This window comes from Myxine glutinosa, chromosome 8 (assembly GCF_964187855.1).
Source record: "Myxine glutinosa chromosome 8, kmMyxGlut1.1, whole genome shotgun sequence".
NCBI lineage: Eukaryota > Metazoa > Chordata > Myxini > Myxiniformes > Myxinidae > Myxine > Myxine glutinosa.
In genome coordinates this window covers 166,941,029-166,958,585 of record NC_136268.1, presented here as the reverse complement: position 1 = coordinate 166,958,585, position 17,557 = coordinate 166,941,029, and the positions used below count along the sequence as shown (strand labels likewise).

The 17,557-nt window shown below is 36.6% G+C and overlaps 1 protein-coding gene across 1 annotated transcript in view; it reads left to right on the top strand.

The window, feature by feature from the left end:
• LOC137433066 (ankyrin-3) overlaps positions 1–17,557 on the top strand; it is a 482,046-nt gene that overhangs the window by 59,884 nt on the left and 404,605 nt on the right. Inside the window, exon 2 of the mRNA XM_078784014.1 lies at positions 15,492–15,593. Coding sequence (XP_078640140.1) covers positions 15,492–15,593 — 102 coding nt within the window. The remainder of the gene's footprint in view (positions 1–15,491; positions 15,594–17,557) is intronic.

Below are 17,557 nucleotides of genomic sequence, written 5' to 3'. Positions count from 1 at the left end.
TAAAATGACGAAACCTATGTTAAAGAAATATTCAATAGACGAGTCAAGAGGAGGATTTCTCCCGTTTCTAATTCCTTTATTTGCTGGTTTAAGTGCGGTGGGAGCATTGACTGGTGGTATTTCAGCAGCGGTAAAAACTGCTAACGAAAGGAAGGCACAACTAAAAGCTCAAAAAGAATTGGAAAGACATAACAAGGAGTTGGAGAAACAAATTAGTGGAAGTGGTGTAATTGTAGATTTTGCTCAAAAACTTGAAAGTCTACCTGATAAAGCTAGATTGTTGGTTGGAGATATGCTTTCCTCTATCGCTCAAGCGGGTGTTAAACTAACTAAACGGGGTAATGGATTGTATCTTTCTCATAAATAAATGGATAAATGGTTTAAACAATTTGGAAAGAATACAACGTCAAATATAGAACTAGCTAAGTATTGTAAAACACAAAAAATTGATAATGTGGTTATTTGTATGAGAGATGAATTAATACATATAAATAAGAATACAAAGAATATTATTATGAATTTAGACACACAGAATGGTTCTCATTGGTTTTGTATTCATAATAGTCAGGATAAATATTATTTTGATAGTTATGGTATGCCACCACCTGTTGAAGTAATACAATTCTTACAGAATGGTGTTTATCAAACATTTCAAGTTCAAGAAATTAATTCTAAATGTTGTGGTCAATTATGTTTATATGTATTATTTCAACTCAACAATAATGAAAATTTTTATGATATCATTTTTAATCTAATATAAATGACTTATGTTGGAAAAGATGGTTCTATCTTTGGAAAATCCTCTCAGGATATTGATTTATCAAATTATTATACAAAGGCACAGGCTGAACGACAAAAATATAGTGTAAGTAAAAATATTAATATGAAGAATACTTATAAATTAATCAATTATCCAAACCCTACAGATGCAAATGACTTAATTAGATTAAGTGATTTATCACAATATATATATTTTAAAGAAAACAGCACGTTTTGTTAAACAAGTAAAATTTACAACCACAACACCTGGTTATACTGACCATACACCTTTCCTCATTGAATTTAACTACCTGCTTACAATTGAATTTTATAAAGAAGGACATATAGTTAATATGCGAATTTATAAATGGGGGTATGATATGCCTGATTTAGGGTATAATTGGTCTTTTTCAATAAACATAGAAGACCTACATGATTTTAATCAGTCTCGTAAAGAAGAATATTATCCACTTGGTGAGGATAAGGATTTATGTGGAAGTACAATTAATAAACAACAAATACATGGTTTAAGAAAAGAAAAATATATGATAGTATGGCGATGGTTAGCATGACAAAGAAGGAAGGTAATGAGATAAGGATAGAAAGCCAAGGAATACAAACCAATTTGGTAGTGGGAAGATGGGGTGGTATTACCTGTCATAATATTAATCTCACATATATTTCTGATACATAAATGGCAGAAAGAAGACTACAAGAGAATTATAATTTTTGTATTCAAGGATACCTACAAGAAAAGGGTGCTCGGTATTACATACCTTATGATTTGGAGCATATACATGGGAATTTTGTCATTAAAAACTGGCCTTATACTGATATTGTTAAACCCACAAATAGAGACTTGTTTAAAATATTAAATAAAAATGAACTTCTCAAAGTTATGAAATATAAAACTCTTTTAGAAATCGTCAACAAATCTTATTGGTATCCTATTATGAGAAAAATAATTATAGATACAAGAATATCTCAAAATCCAGATGAGTATATGTATAATATTCTTTGGGGTTCAAACTCAAGGGTAGCAAGGGATGAGGAAGGAGTTGAAGAAGAGAAGGAGGAAAGAGAGAAAAGAGAGAAGGAGGAGAGGGAACAAAGAGAGAGGGAGGAGAGGGAGATGGAAATCAGAGCGATTCAAAAAAGAGTGGATGTATTACAGCAAGAAGATCAATCTCAAATCACCGAAGAGGAAAATAAAGAAAGAATGAATGCTGTGAAAATATTGATATCAAAAATTGCTAAGATAAATGAGGAAGGAGTTAAAGAAGAGAAGGAGGAAAGAGAGAAAAAGGAGAAGGAGGAAAGGGAGAAAAAGGAGGAGGAGAGGGAGAAAAAGGAGAAGGAGGAGAGGGAGGAAAGGGAGCAAAGAGAGAGGGAGGAAAAATATAAAAAGATGGAAATCAGTGAGATTCGTAAAAGATTGAGTGTATTACAGCAAATAAATCAATCTCAACGCACCGAAGAGGAAATTAAAGAATTAACAACTCTTATGAAGATAATGGTTTCAAAAATAACAACGTCAATGTCTTCAATTTCAGGGAGGAGATTTAAACGAGAAAGTGGTGAAGAAGAAGAAGAAGAAGAAGAAGGAAAAGATTATGTGATTGATGATGTTGGTGTCATTGACTTTAGTTAGTTTTTATTTGTAAATAAATGGAGGAGAGAGTGAAGGCATTCCTTAGGATTCTTTATGTTTTAAAAATAAAGATTGAAATGTATATGTTGAAAACCAAAAAGGTTTTGATACTCTGTCGGAATTTTTCTGATAAATAAATATGAGTTATTGTCTCAAATGTAAAAAGAAAACTAAATCTAAAAATATCTCTTATGTTAAAGCTAAAAATAATAGAGTTTATCAAAAAGGAATATGTCAAGTATGTGGCTCTAAAAAGTGCCAATTCATCTCTCCTAAAAGAGGAGGAGACATACAAAAGTTTCTGTCAGGAAGTAAATTTACAACAACTGGAATTCCAGGGGAATTACACCTTCCAGGGTATTCTTTCTGTGGTCCAGGAACAAACTTGGATAAAAGATTAGATGAGGCTGACAATCCTAAACCTTGGTCTAAACCTACAAATAGGGTTGACGAAGTGTGTATGAAGCATGATATTGCTTATGGGAAAACCACTACGTTGACTGAAAAACATAAAGCCGACAGCGAAATGTTGTATAATTTGTCTTTGATACAAAATCCAACGTTGAGAGAGAAAGTTGATAGATTTATTGTGAGAAATTTGATAAATGCTAAATTGAAACTTGGTCTTGGTTATTCCTCAAAAAACTATTAGGCTCTAATGATGTCATCAAGACTGAGGAGCTTTTGGCTGAAGAATTACACAAACCTATAATCACAAAGTTTAAAAGAAGGAAGGTTTATTCTAAATACACCGACCACATATGGTCCGCTGATTTAATTGAATTGAATAATGACAGGGGATACAGGTATGCTTTAACCGTTATTGATTTGAGGAGTAGATTTGCCTGGGTTGTCCCTTTAAAAAATAAAAGGGGTGATACTTTAATGTTAGCCTTTAAGCTAATATTTGATCGGGATAAAAGGAAACCAAAGAAGTTATGGACTGATGAGGGAACAGAGTTCTATAACAAAATATTCATGAAATTTCTTAAGGGGAAGGGTATTAAATTATACAGCACCTTTAATGAAGGAAAAGCAGTTGTTATTGAGCGTTTTAATCGTACTTTGAAAGAGAGACTATATAAAAAATTCACACAACTCGGTTCTCAAAAATGGGTGTATTTAATTCAGGATATTGTAGATAATTACAATAATACAGTTCATTCATCAACAAAATCAAAACCATTGGAAACATTTACAAAATTAGAATATGAAAAGGAGATTAATTTGAGAAAGCCCAAGTTCAAAGTTGGTGATATTGTAAGAATATACAAATGGAAAAGTCATTTTGAGAAAGGTTATACACAAAAATGGACTCGTGAATTATTTAAAATCATTGATGTAATGGATACAGTCCCTTGGACCTACAAATTATATGATTTAAATGGAGAAGAAATCTTGGGTTCATTTTACTCACAAGAATTACAAAAAACACAAGTAAGCAGATAATACCCTTGAAAATAATAAATAAATAAATAAAATGTAATGGGGATACGTTTTTAAATCTGTGAACCCCAAACACAGAATCACACAACTTTTTAGTTGGGGCTTAACTTTTGTGTGTGTATAATGGGGATACGTTTTTAAATCTGTGAACCCCAAACACAGAATCCCACAACTTTTTAGTTGGGGCTTAACTTTTGTGTGTGTATAATGGGGATACGTTTTTAAATCTGTGAACCCCAAACACAGAAACCCACAACTTTTCAGTTGGGGCTTAACTTTTGTGTGTGTATAATGGGGATACGTTTTTAAATCTGTGAACCCCAAACACAGAATCCCTCAACTTTCCAGTTGGGGCTTAACTTTTGTGTATGTGTGAGTGAGTCATAATAATATACAAACCCTAACCCAACCCCATCCCTAACCCAACCCCATCCCTAACCCAAACCCATCCCTAACCCAACCCCATCCCAAACCCAACCCCATCCCTAACCCAACCCCATCCCTAACCCAACCCCATCCCTAACCCAACCCCATCCCTAACCCAACCCATCCCTAACCCAACCCCATCCCTATCCCAACCCCATCCCTAACCCAACCCCATCCCTAACCCAACCCCATTCCTAACCCAACCCCATCCCTAACCCAACCCCAACCCATCCCTAACCCTCACATTCAAAATCCCAATCCTAACCCAATCCCATCCCTAACCCAACCCCAACCCTAACCCTCACATTCACAATCCCAACCCTAACCCAACCCCATCCCTAACCCAACCCCAACCCTAACCCTCACATTCAAAATCCCAACCCTAACCCAACCCCATCCCTAACCCAACCCCATCCCTAACCCTCACATTCAAAATCCCACCCAAACCCTAACATAATCTTTTTTTTCTTCTTTTTTAAAAATATGTATTTCATTTTTTTTTTTTTCCTCTTCTACCAATTCTGTCTTTCAAGGCTTTCAAGTTTGAAGAAGTAGAAATGGGAAGAAAGAATTTTCCAGAATTTTCTTCCTCGAACTTTCTTGATATTGCTTAAATCAAGCGTCATTAAACAAAGAACATTGTTCATTGCTTTAGAATCCAAAGAGTCTCCAAGATGGACCCCACAGGTAGAGTCTCCAAAATAAAACCAACTTTCCAAGTTCCCAAGGTATAACCACATTCCTGTTGAGCCTCCAAGATAGGTATCACATTCCGAGTCATCAAAACAAAACCCCCATTCCGAGTCTCCAAAAATATAACCATCTTTCCAAGTCCCCAAGGTAGAACCACAATTTTCAGAAATATTGGGGGTTTCCGTGATAAGTCTCACATAGTATAACTGCGGACCATCAGGGAAAACTTCCCTTTCCCAATTTTTTAGGGTTTCTATGATGTGTCTCACATAGTATCACTGCGGACCATCAGGGAGAACTCCCCTTTCCCAATTTTTTAGGGTTTCTTTGATGTGTCTCACATAGTATAACTGCAGACCATCAGGGAGAACTCTCCTTGCCCAATTTTTTAGGGTTTCTATGATGTGTCTCACATAGTATAACTGCAGACCATCAGGGAGAATTCCCATTTCACAAGTTTTTAGGGTTTCTATGATGTGTCTCACATAGTATAACTGCGGACCATCAGGGAGAACTCCCCTTTCCCAATTTTCAGAAATTTGTGGGTCTCCAATGTATGACTTGTATTCTGGCTCATCAAGGTAGAACTTGTTCAGTGGGTTTTGTTTTGATAACTCACAACAAGTATCATCATGGTAAAACTCTTTTTCAGGATTTTGTGGATCTCCAAGGTATAACTCTTTGGCTGGGTCATCAAGGTAGAACTCGTTCTGGGGGTCTTGGTTGTTCAAAAAGTCTTCAAACAAAAAAATAACTTCATCCCAAGTTGTGTTAAAAGCAGAATTTTCATTTCGTATCTCAGATATACACAAAGAATTAAGTTAAGCACCCCTACACAACGAATTAAGGTAAGCACCCCCTAATATATATTCTTTGTGTATATGTATACATTGGCATATATTCTAAGGTATGTGAGATCAAATAATGATTGGTATGACATTAGCAATTATCCATTGATGAAATTGAGTGATCAAAGTGAAAAAAAGTGATTGGTTGAGTCAGTGATCCGATCACGTGGGTCCTACACACGTTATTGACGCAAAGATCGCTAGAGGTCTTCTCAGAACAATGACTGTACGTTAGAAAACATAAACGTCATCCACACTGTCCGTGATGGACCTATAGCTCCATACTTAAATTGAGGTGAAAATATGCCTAAAATTCCCAAAAAATTTCACCTTAAATTATTCAGAATAAAATATTGAAAACGGCATGATTGTTATGTTTTTATGTGACCATAATATCACTTCTCCAGAAAATATAGCAATATCATGGGTATATTACACTGTTTTGACGACAACAAACTTGTAATGTGCGAGGTTGTAAAAAAACGGGGGGGGGGGTGCTTAACTTAATTCTTTGTGTGTGTGCTTCCCCTTCTCTCCCCATCTTGTCTTCCGCTCCCTCTTTTTATATATTTTGTTTGTCTGGTTGATTTGTTTGTGAAGTAAATGTTAGCTCTTTCGCGAGCCTCGATTCTGTATACAAAAAAAAAAAAAAAAAAAAAAAAAAAAAAAAAAAAAAATACAATTTCCTGTGAAAGAAAATAACAATGTATTAATTTAATACAATATTTTTATTTGTATAAATCAAGCTCTATGAATATTAAAATAAACTTTGTTAACTCTTACATGAGTCTCATCTAAAAAAAAAAAAAAAAAAAAAATTAAATACATAAATAAATAAATAAACAAACTTACCTCCATTGATAAGAGGTTCGAGTCCAGTTCATCAATCTGAAGGTTGAGTTCTACACAGGTAGTAGGACTCCAAGGAATAGCAAAGTTATCCCATTCCATTTCGGCATAGTAGTCCATTCTCAAGTGAAGCAGAAAGCGTGTTTGAAAAAGCCTGTGTGGTCGGTGCCTTTTATAAGAAGGGCTGGGTGTGTGTCATTTCCTGTGGAAATTCCCTGGGCAAACCTGGGCGTGTCTTAACTGGAAATGATGTGATGGAAATTCCCTGAAAATGATGTAATGTATTACCTGGAAATGATACAATGCTGAAGAGTTTATGAAGTGGGTGGGACTTAGCAAAAGTGGGCGGAGCTTAGCAAAAGTGGGCGGGGCATAGCAAAAAGTGGGCGTGGCCTAACAAAAAGCGGCCGGGCTTAGTAAAAAGTGGGCGTGGCTTACCAAAAAGTGGGCGGAGCTTACCAAAAAGTGGGCGGCACTGGAGGCGCTCAAACAAGAACATTGAGGGAGGTTTACCATTTTATCTTAGCTCAGTTAAAATATCTTAATAAAGAACCAAACTCAAACATCTTTTTTGTTAATATATTAGATGGTGAAGGGAGTGGCAAGAGAATTAAATTATTTCCCACGCATAAACAAATATTTGTAGGGTCGTTGTTTGAGTGGGTCAAAGATGATTCACCAGATGATATTAAGAGTAAAAGGTTAAAAGGTCCATAAGGTCAGAAGGATCACAGGTTCACACAGAAGGACCATTGTTTAAGTGGTCTAATGAATAAGGATAACATGTCAAAAGGTTAGAAGGTTCGTAAAGAACAGGGTGAGAGAAATAGAGGTGTTTAGGGGCAATGAGGGAGGGGAAAATTAACATGTAAGTCAATGTGAAAATGAGAGTGTCCCAGAAGCAACATATATACACTACTAGTGTGAGCAGATAATAACTGGTTAACTTTTACTTGAATGAGAGTGTGAGCAGATAATAACTGGTGAACTTTTACTTGAATGAGAGTGTGAGCAGATAATAACTGGTTCACTTTTACTTGAATGAGAGTGTGAGCAGATAATAACTGGTGAACTTTTACTTGAATGAGAGTGTGAGCAGATAATAACTGGTAAACTTTTACTTGAATGAGAGTGTGAGCAGATAATAACTGGTTAACTTTTACTTGAATGAGAGTTTGAGCAGATAATAACTGGTTAACTTTTACTTGAATGAGAGTTTGAGCAGATAATAACTGGTAAACTTTTACTTGAATGAGAGTTTGAGCAGATAATAACTGGTGAACTTTTACTTGAATGAGAGTGTGAGCAGATAATAACTGGTGAACTTTTACTTGAATGAGAGTTTGAGCAGATAATAACTGGTAAACTTTTACTTGAATGAGAGTGTGAGCACATAATAACTGGTGAACTTTCACTTGAATGAGAGTGTGAGCAGATAATAACTGGTGAACTTTTACTTGAATGAGAGTGTGAGCACATAATAACTGGTAAACTTTTACTTGAATGAGAGTTTGAGCAGATAATAACTGGTTAACTTTTACTTGAATGAGAGTGTGAGCAGTTAATAACTGGTAAACTTTTACTTGAATGAGAGTTTGAGCAGATAATAACTGGTTAACTTTTACTTGAATGAGAGTGTGAGCAGATAATAACTTTTGAACTTTTCCTTGAATGAGAGTGTGAGCAGATAATAACTGGTGAACTTTTACTTGAATGAGAGTGTGAGCAGATAATAACTGGTAAACTTTTACTTGAATGAGAATGTGAGCAGATAATAACTGGTAAACTTTTACTTGAATGAGAATGTGAGCAGATAATAACTGGTTAACTTTTACTTGAATGAGAGTGTGAGCAGATAATAACTGGTTAACTTTTACTTGAATGAGAGTGTGAGCAGATTATAACTGGTTAACCTTTACTTGAATGAGAGTGTGAGCAGATAATAACTGGTTAACTTTTACTTGAATGAGAGTGTGAGCACATAATAACTGGTGAACTTTTACTTGAATGAGAGTGTGAGCAGATAATAACTGGTGAACTTTTACTTGAATGAGAGTGTGAGCAGATAATAACTGGTAAACTTTTACTTGAATGAGAGTTTGAGCAGATAATAACTGGTGAACTTTTACTTGAATGAGAGTGTGAGCAGATAATAACTGGTGAACTTTTACTTGAATGAGAGTGTGAGCAGATAATAACTGGTAAACTTTTACTTGAATGAGAGTTTGAGCAGATAATAACTGGTGAACTTTTACTTGAATGAGAGTGTGAGCAGATAATAACTGGTGAACTTTTACTTGAATGAGAGTGTGAGCAGATAATAACTGGTAAACTTTTACTTGAATGAGAGTGTGAGCAGATAATAACTGGTGAACTTTTACTTGAATAAGAGTTTGAGCAGATAATAACTGCTGAACTTTTACTTGAATGAGAGTGTGAGCACATAATAACTGGTGAACTTTTACTTGAATGAGAGTGTGAGCAGATAATAACTGGTAAACTTTTACTTGAATGAGAGTGTGAGCAGATAATAACTGCTGAACTTTTACTTGAATGAGAGTGTGAGCAGATAATAACTGGTGAACTTTTACTTGAATGAGAGTGTGAGCAGATAATAACTGGTGAACTTTTACTTGAATGAGAGTGTGAGCAGATAATAACTGGTTAACCTTTACTTGAATGAGAGTGTGAGCAGATAATAACTGGTTAACTTTTACTTGAATGAGAGTGTGAGCACATAATAACTGGTGAACTTTTACTTGAATGAGAGTGTGAGCAGATAATAACTGGTGAACTTTTACTTGAATGAGAGTGTGAGCAGATAATAACTGGTTAACTTTTACTTGAATGAGAGTTTGAGCAGATAATAACTGGTGAACTTTTACTTGAATGAGAGTGTGAGCAGATAATAACTGGTGAACTTTTACTTGAATGAGAGTGTGAGCAGATAATAACTGGTTAACTTTTATTTGAATGAGAGTGTGAGCAGATAATAACTGGTGAACTTTTACTTGAATGAGAGTGTGAGCAGATAATAACTGGTTAACTTTTACTTGAATGAGAGTGTGAGCAGATAATAACTGGTGAACTTTTACTTGAATGAGAGTGTGAGCAGATAATAACTGGTTAACTTTTACTTGAATGAGAGTGTGAGCAGATAATAACTGGTAAACTTTTACTTGAATGAGAGTGTGAGCAGATAATAACTGGTTAACTTTTACTTGAATGAGAGTTTGAGCAGATAATAACTGGTTAACTTTTACTTGAATGAGAGTTTGAGCAGATAATAACTGGGAAACTTTTACTTGAATGAGAGTGTGAGCAGATAATAACTGGTGAACTTTTACTTGAATGAGAGTTTGAGCAGATAATAACTGGTGAACTTTTACTTGAATGAGAGTGTGAGCAGATAATAACTGGTGAACTTTTACTTGAATGAGAGTTTGAGCAGATAATAACTGGTGAACTTTTACTTGAATGAGAGTGTGAGCAGATAATAACTGGTAAACTTTTACTTGAATGAGAGTGTGAGCACATAATAACTGGTGAACTTTCACTTGAATGAGAGTGTGAGCAGATAATAACTGGTGAACTTTTACTTGAATGAGAGTGTGAGCAGATAATAACTGGGAAACTTTTACTTGAATGAGAGTTTGAGCAGATAATAACTGGTGAACTTTTACTTGAATGAGAGTGTGAGCAGATAATAACTGGTGAACTTTTACTTGAATGAGAGTTTGAGCAGATAATAACTGGTGAACTTTTACTTGAATGAGAGTGTGAGCAGATAATAACTGGTAAACTTTTACTTGAATGAGAGTGTGAGCACATAATAACTGGTGAACTTTCACTTGAATGAGAGTGTGAGCAGATAATAACTGGTGAACTTTTACTTGAATGAGAGTGTGAGCAGATAATAACTGGGAAACTTTTACTTGAATGAGAGTTTGAGCAGATAATAACTGGTGAACTTTTACTTGAATGAGAGTTTGAGCAGATAATAACTGGTGAACTTTTACTTGAATGAGAGTGTGAGCAGATAATAACTGGTGAACTTTTACTTGAATGAGAGTTTGAGCAGATAATAACTGGTGAACTTTTACTTGAATGAGAGTGTGAGCAGATAATAACTGGTAAACTTTTACTTGAATGAGAGTGTGAGCACATAATAACTGGTGAACTTTCACTTGAATGAGAGTGTGAGCAGATAATAACTGGTGAACTTTTACTTGAATGAGAGTGTGAGCACATAATAACTGGGAAACTTTTACTTGAATGAGAGTTTGAGCAGATAATAACTGGTGAACTTTTACTTGAATGAGAGTGTGAGCAGATAATAACTGGTAAACTTTTACTTGAATGAGAGTGTGAGCAGATAGTAACTGGTGAACTTTTACTTGAATGAGAGTGTGAGCAGATAGTAACTGGTGAACTTTTACTTGAATGAGAGTTTGAGCAGATAATAACTGGTTAACTTTTACTTGAATGAGAGTGTGAGCACATAATAACTGGTGAACTTTTACTTGAATGAGATTATGAGCAGATAATAACTGGTTAACTTTTACTTGAATGAGAGTGTGAGCAGATAATAACTGGTGAACTTTTACTTGAATGAGAGTGTGAGCAGATAATAACTGGTTAACTTTTATTTGAATGAGAGTGTGAGCAGATAATAACTGGTGAACTTTTACTTGAATGAGAGTGTGAGCAGATAATAACTGGTTAACTTTTACTTGAATGAGAGTGTGAGCAGATAATAACTGGTAAACTTTTACTTGAATGAGAGTGTGAGCAGATAATAACTGGTAAACTTTTACTTGAATGAGAGTTTGAGCAGATAATAACTGGTGAACTTTTACTTGAATGAGAGTGTGAGCAGATAATAACTGGTGAACTTTTACTTGAATGAGAGTGTGAGCACATAATAACTGGTGAACTTTTACTTGAATGAGAGTGTGAGCAGATAATAACTGGTAAACTTTTACTTGAATGAGAGTGTGAGCAGATAATAACTGGTTAACTTTTACTTGAATGAGAGTTTGAGCAGATAATAACTGGTGAACTTTTACTTGAATGAGAGTGTGAGCAGATAATAACTGCTGAACTTTTACTTGAATGAGAGTGTGAGCACATAATAACTGGTGAACTTTTACTTGAATGAGAGTGTGAGCAGATAATAACTGGTAAACTTTTACTTGAATGAGAGTGTGAGCAGATAATAACTGGTTAACTTTTACTTGAATGAGAGTTTGAGCAGATAATAACTAGTGAACTTTTACTTGAATAACAAGGACTTTGTAGTACACGGTGAACAAATCAACACTGTATAAGAATTGACTCAATGAGTTTGAGTCACATCATCGATACTAATTTGATTTGACAATGTGAAATATTGTACTCTATACAACATGGACTCCATGGTCTCGTACATGTGAGCACAAAATATGTTTAAATAGTTACATATTTCTTGATAAGCAATACGAACTGTAAATTTCTATATTTTAAAGAATATAATAATTGTTTACAACTCATATTTCAAAACAAAGTTCTTTTTCCTGTTGTCCTGAGCAGTAATAGCAGCAGACTCCCTGGGAAGTGAGTTGGTAAACAAGGATGTTTGAAAATGATGAAATATGTGCTCATCTGAGCTTTGCTTTGCTGTGTTCGTTTTGATCCCCGATCTGTGCCATTTTGTGGTGTTGTGGTTTGTGCGGTTTGTGGTTGTGAAGATCCATATTCAGAATAGAGGAATCCATATTTGGAACAACAAGTATATGGAAATGATGAAAACGAGATTCGATCTCACGAATTGCATGTTTTAGTATGATGTGATATCACCGGCAACACCATTCTGATTCCCCTTGGGAGCTCACTAATCACTTGGCACACCTGCCTCCTGCGCAGTCCCAACTGAAGACCATTTGGTGGTCAGAATGGCAGATTGGATGTGAAATCACGAGCCACCCCTTCTCTCTCCCCTTTTGATTTTCCTTGGGAGCGCACTAATAACCTGGCACACCTGCCTCCTCTCCTGTCCGGTTCCAAATGAAGACCATTTGGTGGTCAGAATGGCAGATTGGATGTGAAATCACGAGCCACCCCTTCTCTCTCCCCTTTTGATTTTCCTTGGGAGCACACTAACAACCTGGCACACCTGCCTCCTCTCCTGTCCGGTTCCAAATGAAGACCAATTGGTGGTCAGAATGGTCGATTGGATGTGATATCACCCACCCCTGCACCTCCCCTTTTGATTCCCCTTGGGAGCACACTAATAACCTGGCACACCTGCCTCCTGCAGTCACAAATGAAGACAATTCAGCAGTCACAATGGCGATTGGAAGCTCGCTTGGAGCTATACCAGTTAATGGGGTCTCCATTTTGAAAATTTATTTTAAAAAATGCAGTATTATTCTGTTATATTTAAAGGTTCTTCTTCTTCTTTTATACACAGCACAAGGCCATGGGCTGGCATCATTGGTCAAGGGTAAACAAGTAAAAGTTTACCAGTTGTGTTTATGTTCTGTGTATGTTGTGCCATGTTGTGTTTCTGTTCTGTGTATGTTGTGCCATGTTGTGTTTCTGTTCTGTGTATGTTGTGCCATGTTGTGTTTCTGTTCTGTGTATGTTGTGCCTTGTTGTGTTTATGTTCTGTGTATGTTGTGCCATGTTGTGTTTATGTTTTGTGTATGTTGTGCCATGTTGTGTTTATGTTATGTGTATGTTGTGCCATGTTGTGTTTATGTTCTGTGTATGTTGTGCCATGTTGTGTTTATGTTCTGTGTATGTTGTGCCATGTTGTGTTTATGTTCGGTGTATGTTGTGCTATGTTGTGTTTATTTTCTGTGGATGTTGTGTCATGTTGTGTTTATGTTCTGTGTATGTTGTGCCATGTTGTGTTTATGTTCTGTGTATGTTGTGCCATGTTGTGTTTATGTTCTGTGTATGTTGTGCCATGTTGTGTTTCCTTTCTGTGTATGTTGTGCCATGTTGTGTTTATGTTCTGTGTATATTGTGCCATGTTGTGTTTCTGTTCTGTGTATGTTGTGTTTATGTTCTGTGTATGTTGTGCCATGTTGTGTTTATGTTCTGTGTATGTTGTGCCATGTTGTGTTTATGTTCTGTGTCTGTTGTGCCATGTTGTGTTTATGTTCTGTGTATGTTGTGCCATATTGTGTTTCTGTTCTGTGTATGTTGTGCCATGTTGTGTTTATGTTCTGTGTATGTTGTGCCATGTTGTGTTTATGTTCTGTGTATGTTGTGCCATGTTGTGTTTATGTTCTGTGTATGTTGTGCCATGTTGTGTTTATGTTCTGTGTATGTTGTGCCATGTTGTGTTTCTGTTCTGTGTATGTTGTGTTTATGTTCTGTGTATGTTGTGCCATGTTGTGCTTATGTTCTGTGTATGTTGTGCCATGTTGGGTTTATGTTCTGTGTCTGTTGTGCCATGTTGTGTTTATGTTCTGTGTATGTTGTGCCATGTTGTGTTTATGTTCTGTGTATGTTGTGCCATGTTGTATTTATGTTCTGTGTATGTTGTGCCTTGTTGTGTTTATGTTCTGTGTATGTTGTGCCATGTTGTGTTTATGTTCTGTGTATGTTGTGCCATGTTGTATTTATGTTCTGTGTATGTTGTGCCATGTTGTGTTTCTGTTCTGTGTATGTTGTGCCTTGTTGTGTTTATGTTCTGTGTATGTTGTGCCATGTTGTGTTTATGTTCTGTGTATGTTGTGCCTTGTTGTGTTTATGTTCTGTGTATGTTGTGCCATGTTGTGTTTATGTTCTGTGTATGTTGTGCCATGTTGTGTTTATGTTCTTTGTATGTTGTGCCATGTTGTATTTATGTTCTGTGTATGTTGTGCCATGTTCTGTTTATGTTCTGTGTATGTTGTGCCATGTTGTGTTTATGTTCTGTGTATGTTGTGCCATGTTGTATTTATGTTCTGTGTATGTTGTGCCATGTTGTGTTTATGTTCTGTGTATGTTGTGCCATGTTGTGTTTATGTTCTGTGTATGTTGTGCCATGTTGTGTTTATGTTCTGTCTATGTTGTGCCTTGTTGTGTTTATGTTCTGTCTATGTTGTGCCATGTTGTGTTTATGTTCTGTGTATGTTGTGCCATGTTGTGTTTCTGTTCTGTGTATGTTGTGCCATGTTGTGTTTATGTTCTGTCTATGTTGTGCCATGTTGTGTTTATGTTCTGTGTATGTTGTGCCATGTTGTGTTTCTGTTCTGTGTATGTTGTGCCATGTTGTGTTTATGTTCTGTGTATGTTGTGCCATGTTGTGTTTATGTTCTGTGTATGTTGTGCCATGTTGTGTTTCTGTTCTGTGTATGTTGTGCCATGTTGTGTTTATGTTCTGTGTATGTTGTGCCATGTTGTGTTTATGTTCTGTGTATGTTGTGCCATGTTGTGTTTATGTTCTGTGTATGTTGTGCCATGTTGTGTTTATGTTTTGTGTATGTTGTGCCATGTTGTATTTATGTTCTGTGTATGTTGTGCCATGTTGTGTTTATGTTCTGTGTATGCTGTGCCATGTTGTGTTTGATTGTGATTCTTTATAGAACATGACATTTTAACTGCAGCAATTTCACCCCCATCAACTCTTTCATCCAATTACAACCTCGTCCGTCTGACCCTCCACCCTTTCCGATCGATTAGTCATGAGGTACAGTTTGACTTTGCATCACTTGACCTCCTCTTGACCTCCTGATCAAGTTGTCAAAACATCACTTTCTATCGATAACTTAATACTTTAGCAACCAATGTTAAACCGTTTCCCCAATGTTGCTTGCCTCACTTGCTTGTGCTCTTTTGTGCAGACAGATGCCAGCGCAAGTTTCCTCCGAGCAGCTCGCAATGGCAACCTGGAGAGGATTCAAGAGCACCTCAAAAGTGGGATGGAAATCAACACATGTAACCAGGTGTGTCTTCATTACCAAACCTCCGTCTACCGCACAAAAGATGTGATGTGTGCATGAGACACGTGCAACAAATCGTGACACCTTGAACCTTTAAAGAAGGCCATGCCAAGGAGACGAGGCCATCAGGCAGACCGAGGTAGAAGGCCTCGGATTTAGGGTCTCACTCCAACATGTCCCGAGTTGTCTGGCACTTGTGTCTGGCGATGACTTGTGTCTGCCATCGTCTGCAGGATCTCTGGTAGATGTGGTCGCGTACCTGTGTGTCTATGTTAACCTCCCCTTCTTGACTGGCAGCAGCACACCTGGTTCTGCCCATCTCTAGTCTTCTCTGTACAGGTATCGAATCCCTCCTTACGTTTCCTTCTCCAAATATTTTTAACCTTCACAGCGAGAAACCAGTGACTTTATTTGATGTTGAAACCTTTCAGTTCCTTCCTCACTTTATCCTTCCATCTGAGCTTTGTTGCATGTGTGAGCCGCCATGTTTGAAACCATCCAAACACAGAAACATATATAGATATACATACATGCACATAGGTGTCGTTAAAGCTTGCCGCAGCCTTCATGTTGTAAAACATGTAACAGGTAAAAATAATAGGTGCATGCTGATACATTGTACAATGATAGTCTACCCGACACAAATTATAACGGGAATCATAACAATGCCAGACAAAACAATCCAAGCAAAACCAAGATGTCTGTCAACAGAGTCATGTGTGTTATGGAATGAAGTTCTTTGTGAAGGAGAACATCAAAAGGGCAAATTGGTAACTTGTTCTGAACACGAAGAGGCTCCTCAAGATGATGTTTGAAGGACGATCTGTATTCACTTTTTACTTGTGATTGTGTTGCTTGTTGAGAAAACTACTTCCTGGTAAAATTGGCAGATGGCACGAACTTCTTTGGCCTGACAATGAATGACGAAGACTCGGCGTGAAGAGGTGAGGATGAGGTTCATAACCTCACAGAGTCGTGCTCGGTGAGTAATCTCGAACTGAATGTTAGTGAAACTAAGGAGGTTATCGTGCATTTCAGGAAGTCTTGTGTTACACATGCTCCTATCAGCATTACTGAATGTTAGTAAAACTAAGGACGTTATCGTGCATTTCAGGAAGTCTTGTGTTACACATGTTCCTATCAGCATTACTCAATGTTAGTGAAACTAAGGAAGTTATCGTGCATTTCAGGAAGTCTTGTGTTACACATGCTCCTATCAGCATTACTCAATGTTAGTGAAACTAAGGAAGTTATCGTGCATTTCAGGAAGTCTTGTGTTACACATGCTCCTATCAGCATTACTCAATGTTAGTGAAACTAAGGAAGTTATCGTGGATTTTAGGAAGTCTTGTGTTACACATGTTCCTATCAGCATTACTCAATGTTAGTGAAACTAAGGAAGTTATCGTGCATTTTAGGAAGTCTTGTGTTACACATGTTCCTATCAGCATTACTCAATGTTAGTGAAACTAAGGAGGTTATCGTGGATTTTAGGAAATCTTGTGTTACACATGCTCCTATCAGCATTACTCAATGTTAGTGAAACTAAGGAAGTTATCGTGCATTTCAGGAAGTCTTGTGTTACACATGCTCCTATCAGCATTACTCAATGTTAGTGAAACTAAGGAGGTTATCGTGGATTTTAGGAAATCTTGTGTTACACATGCTCCTATCAGCATTACTCAATGTTAGTGAAACTAAGGAGGTTATCGTGCATTTCAGGAAGTCTTGTGTTACACATGCTCCTATCAGCATTACTCAATGTTAGTGAAACTAAGGGAGTTATCGTGCATTTCAGGAAGTCTTGTGTTACACATGCTCCTATCAGCATTACTCAATGTTAGTGAAACTAAGGAGGTTATCGTGGATTTTAGGAAATCTTGTGTTACACATGCTCCTATCAGCATTACTCAATGTTAGTGAAACTAAGGAGGTTATCGTGCATTTCAGGAAGTCTTGTGTTACAC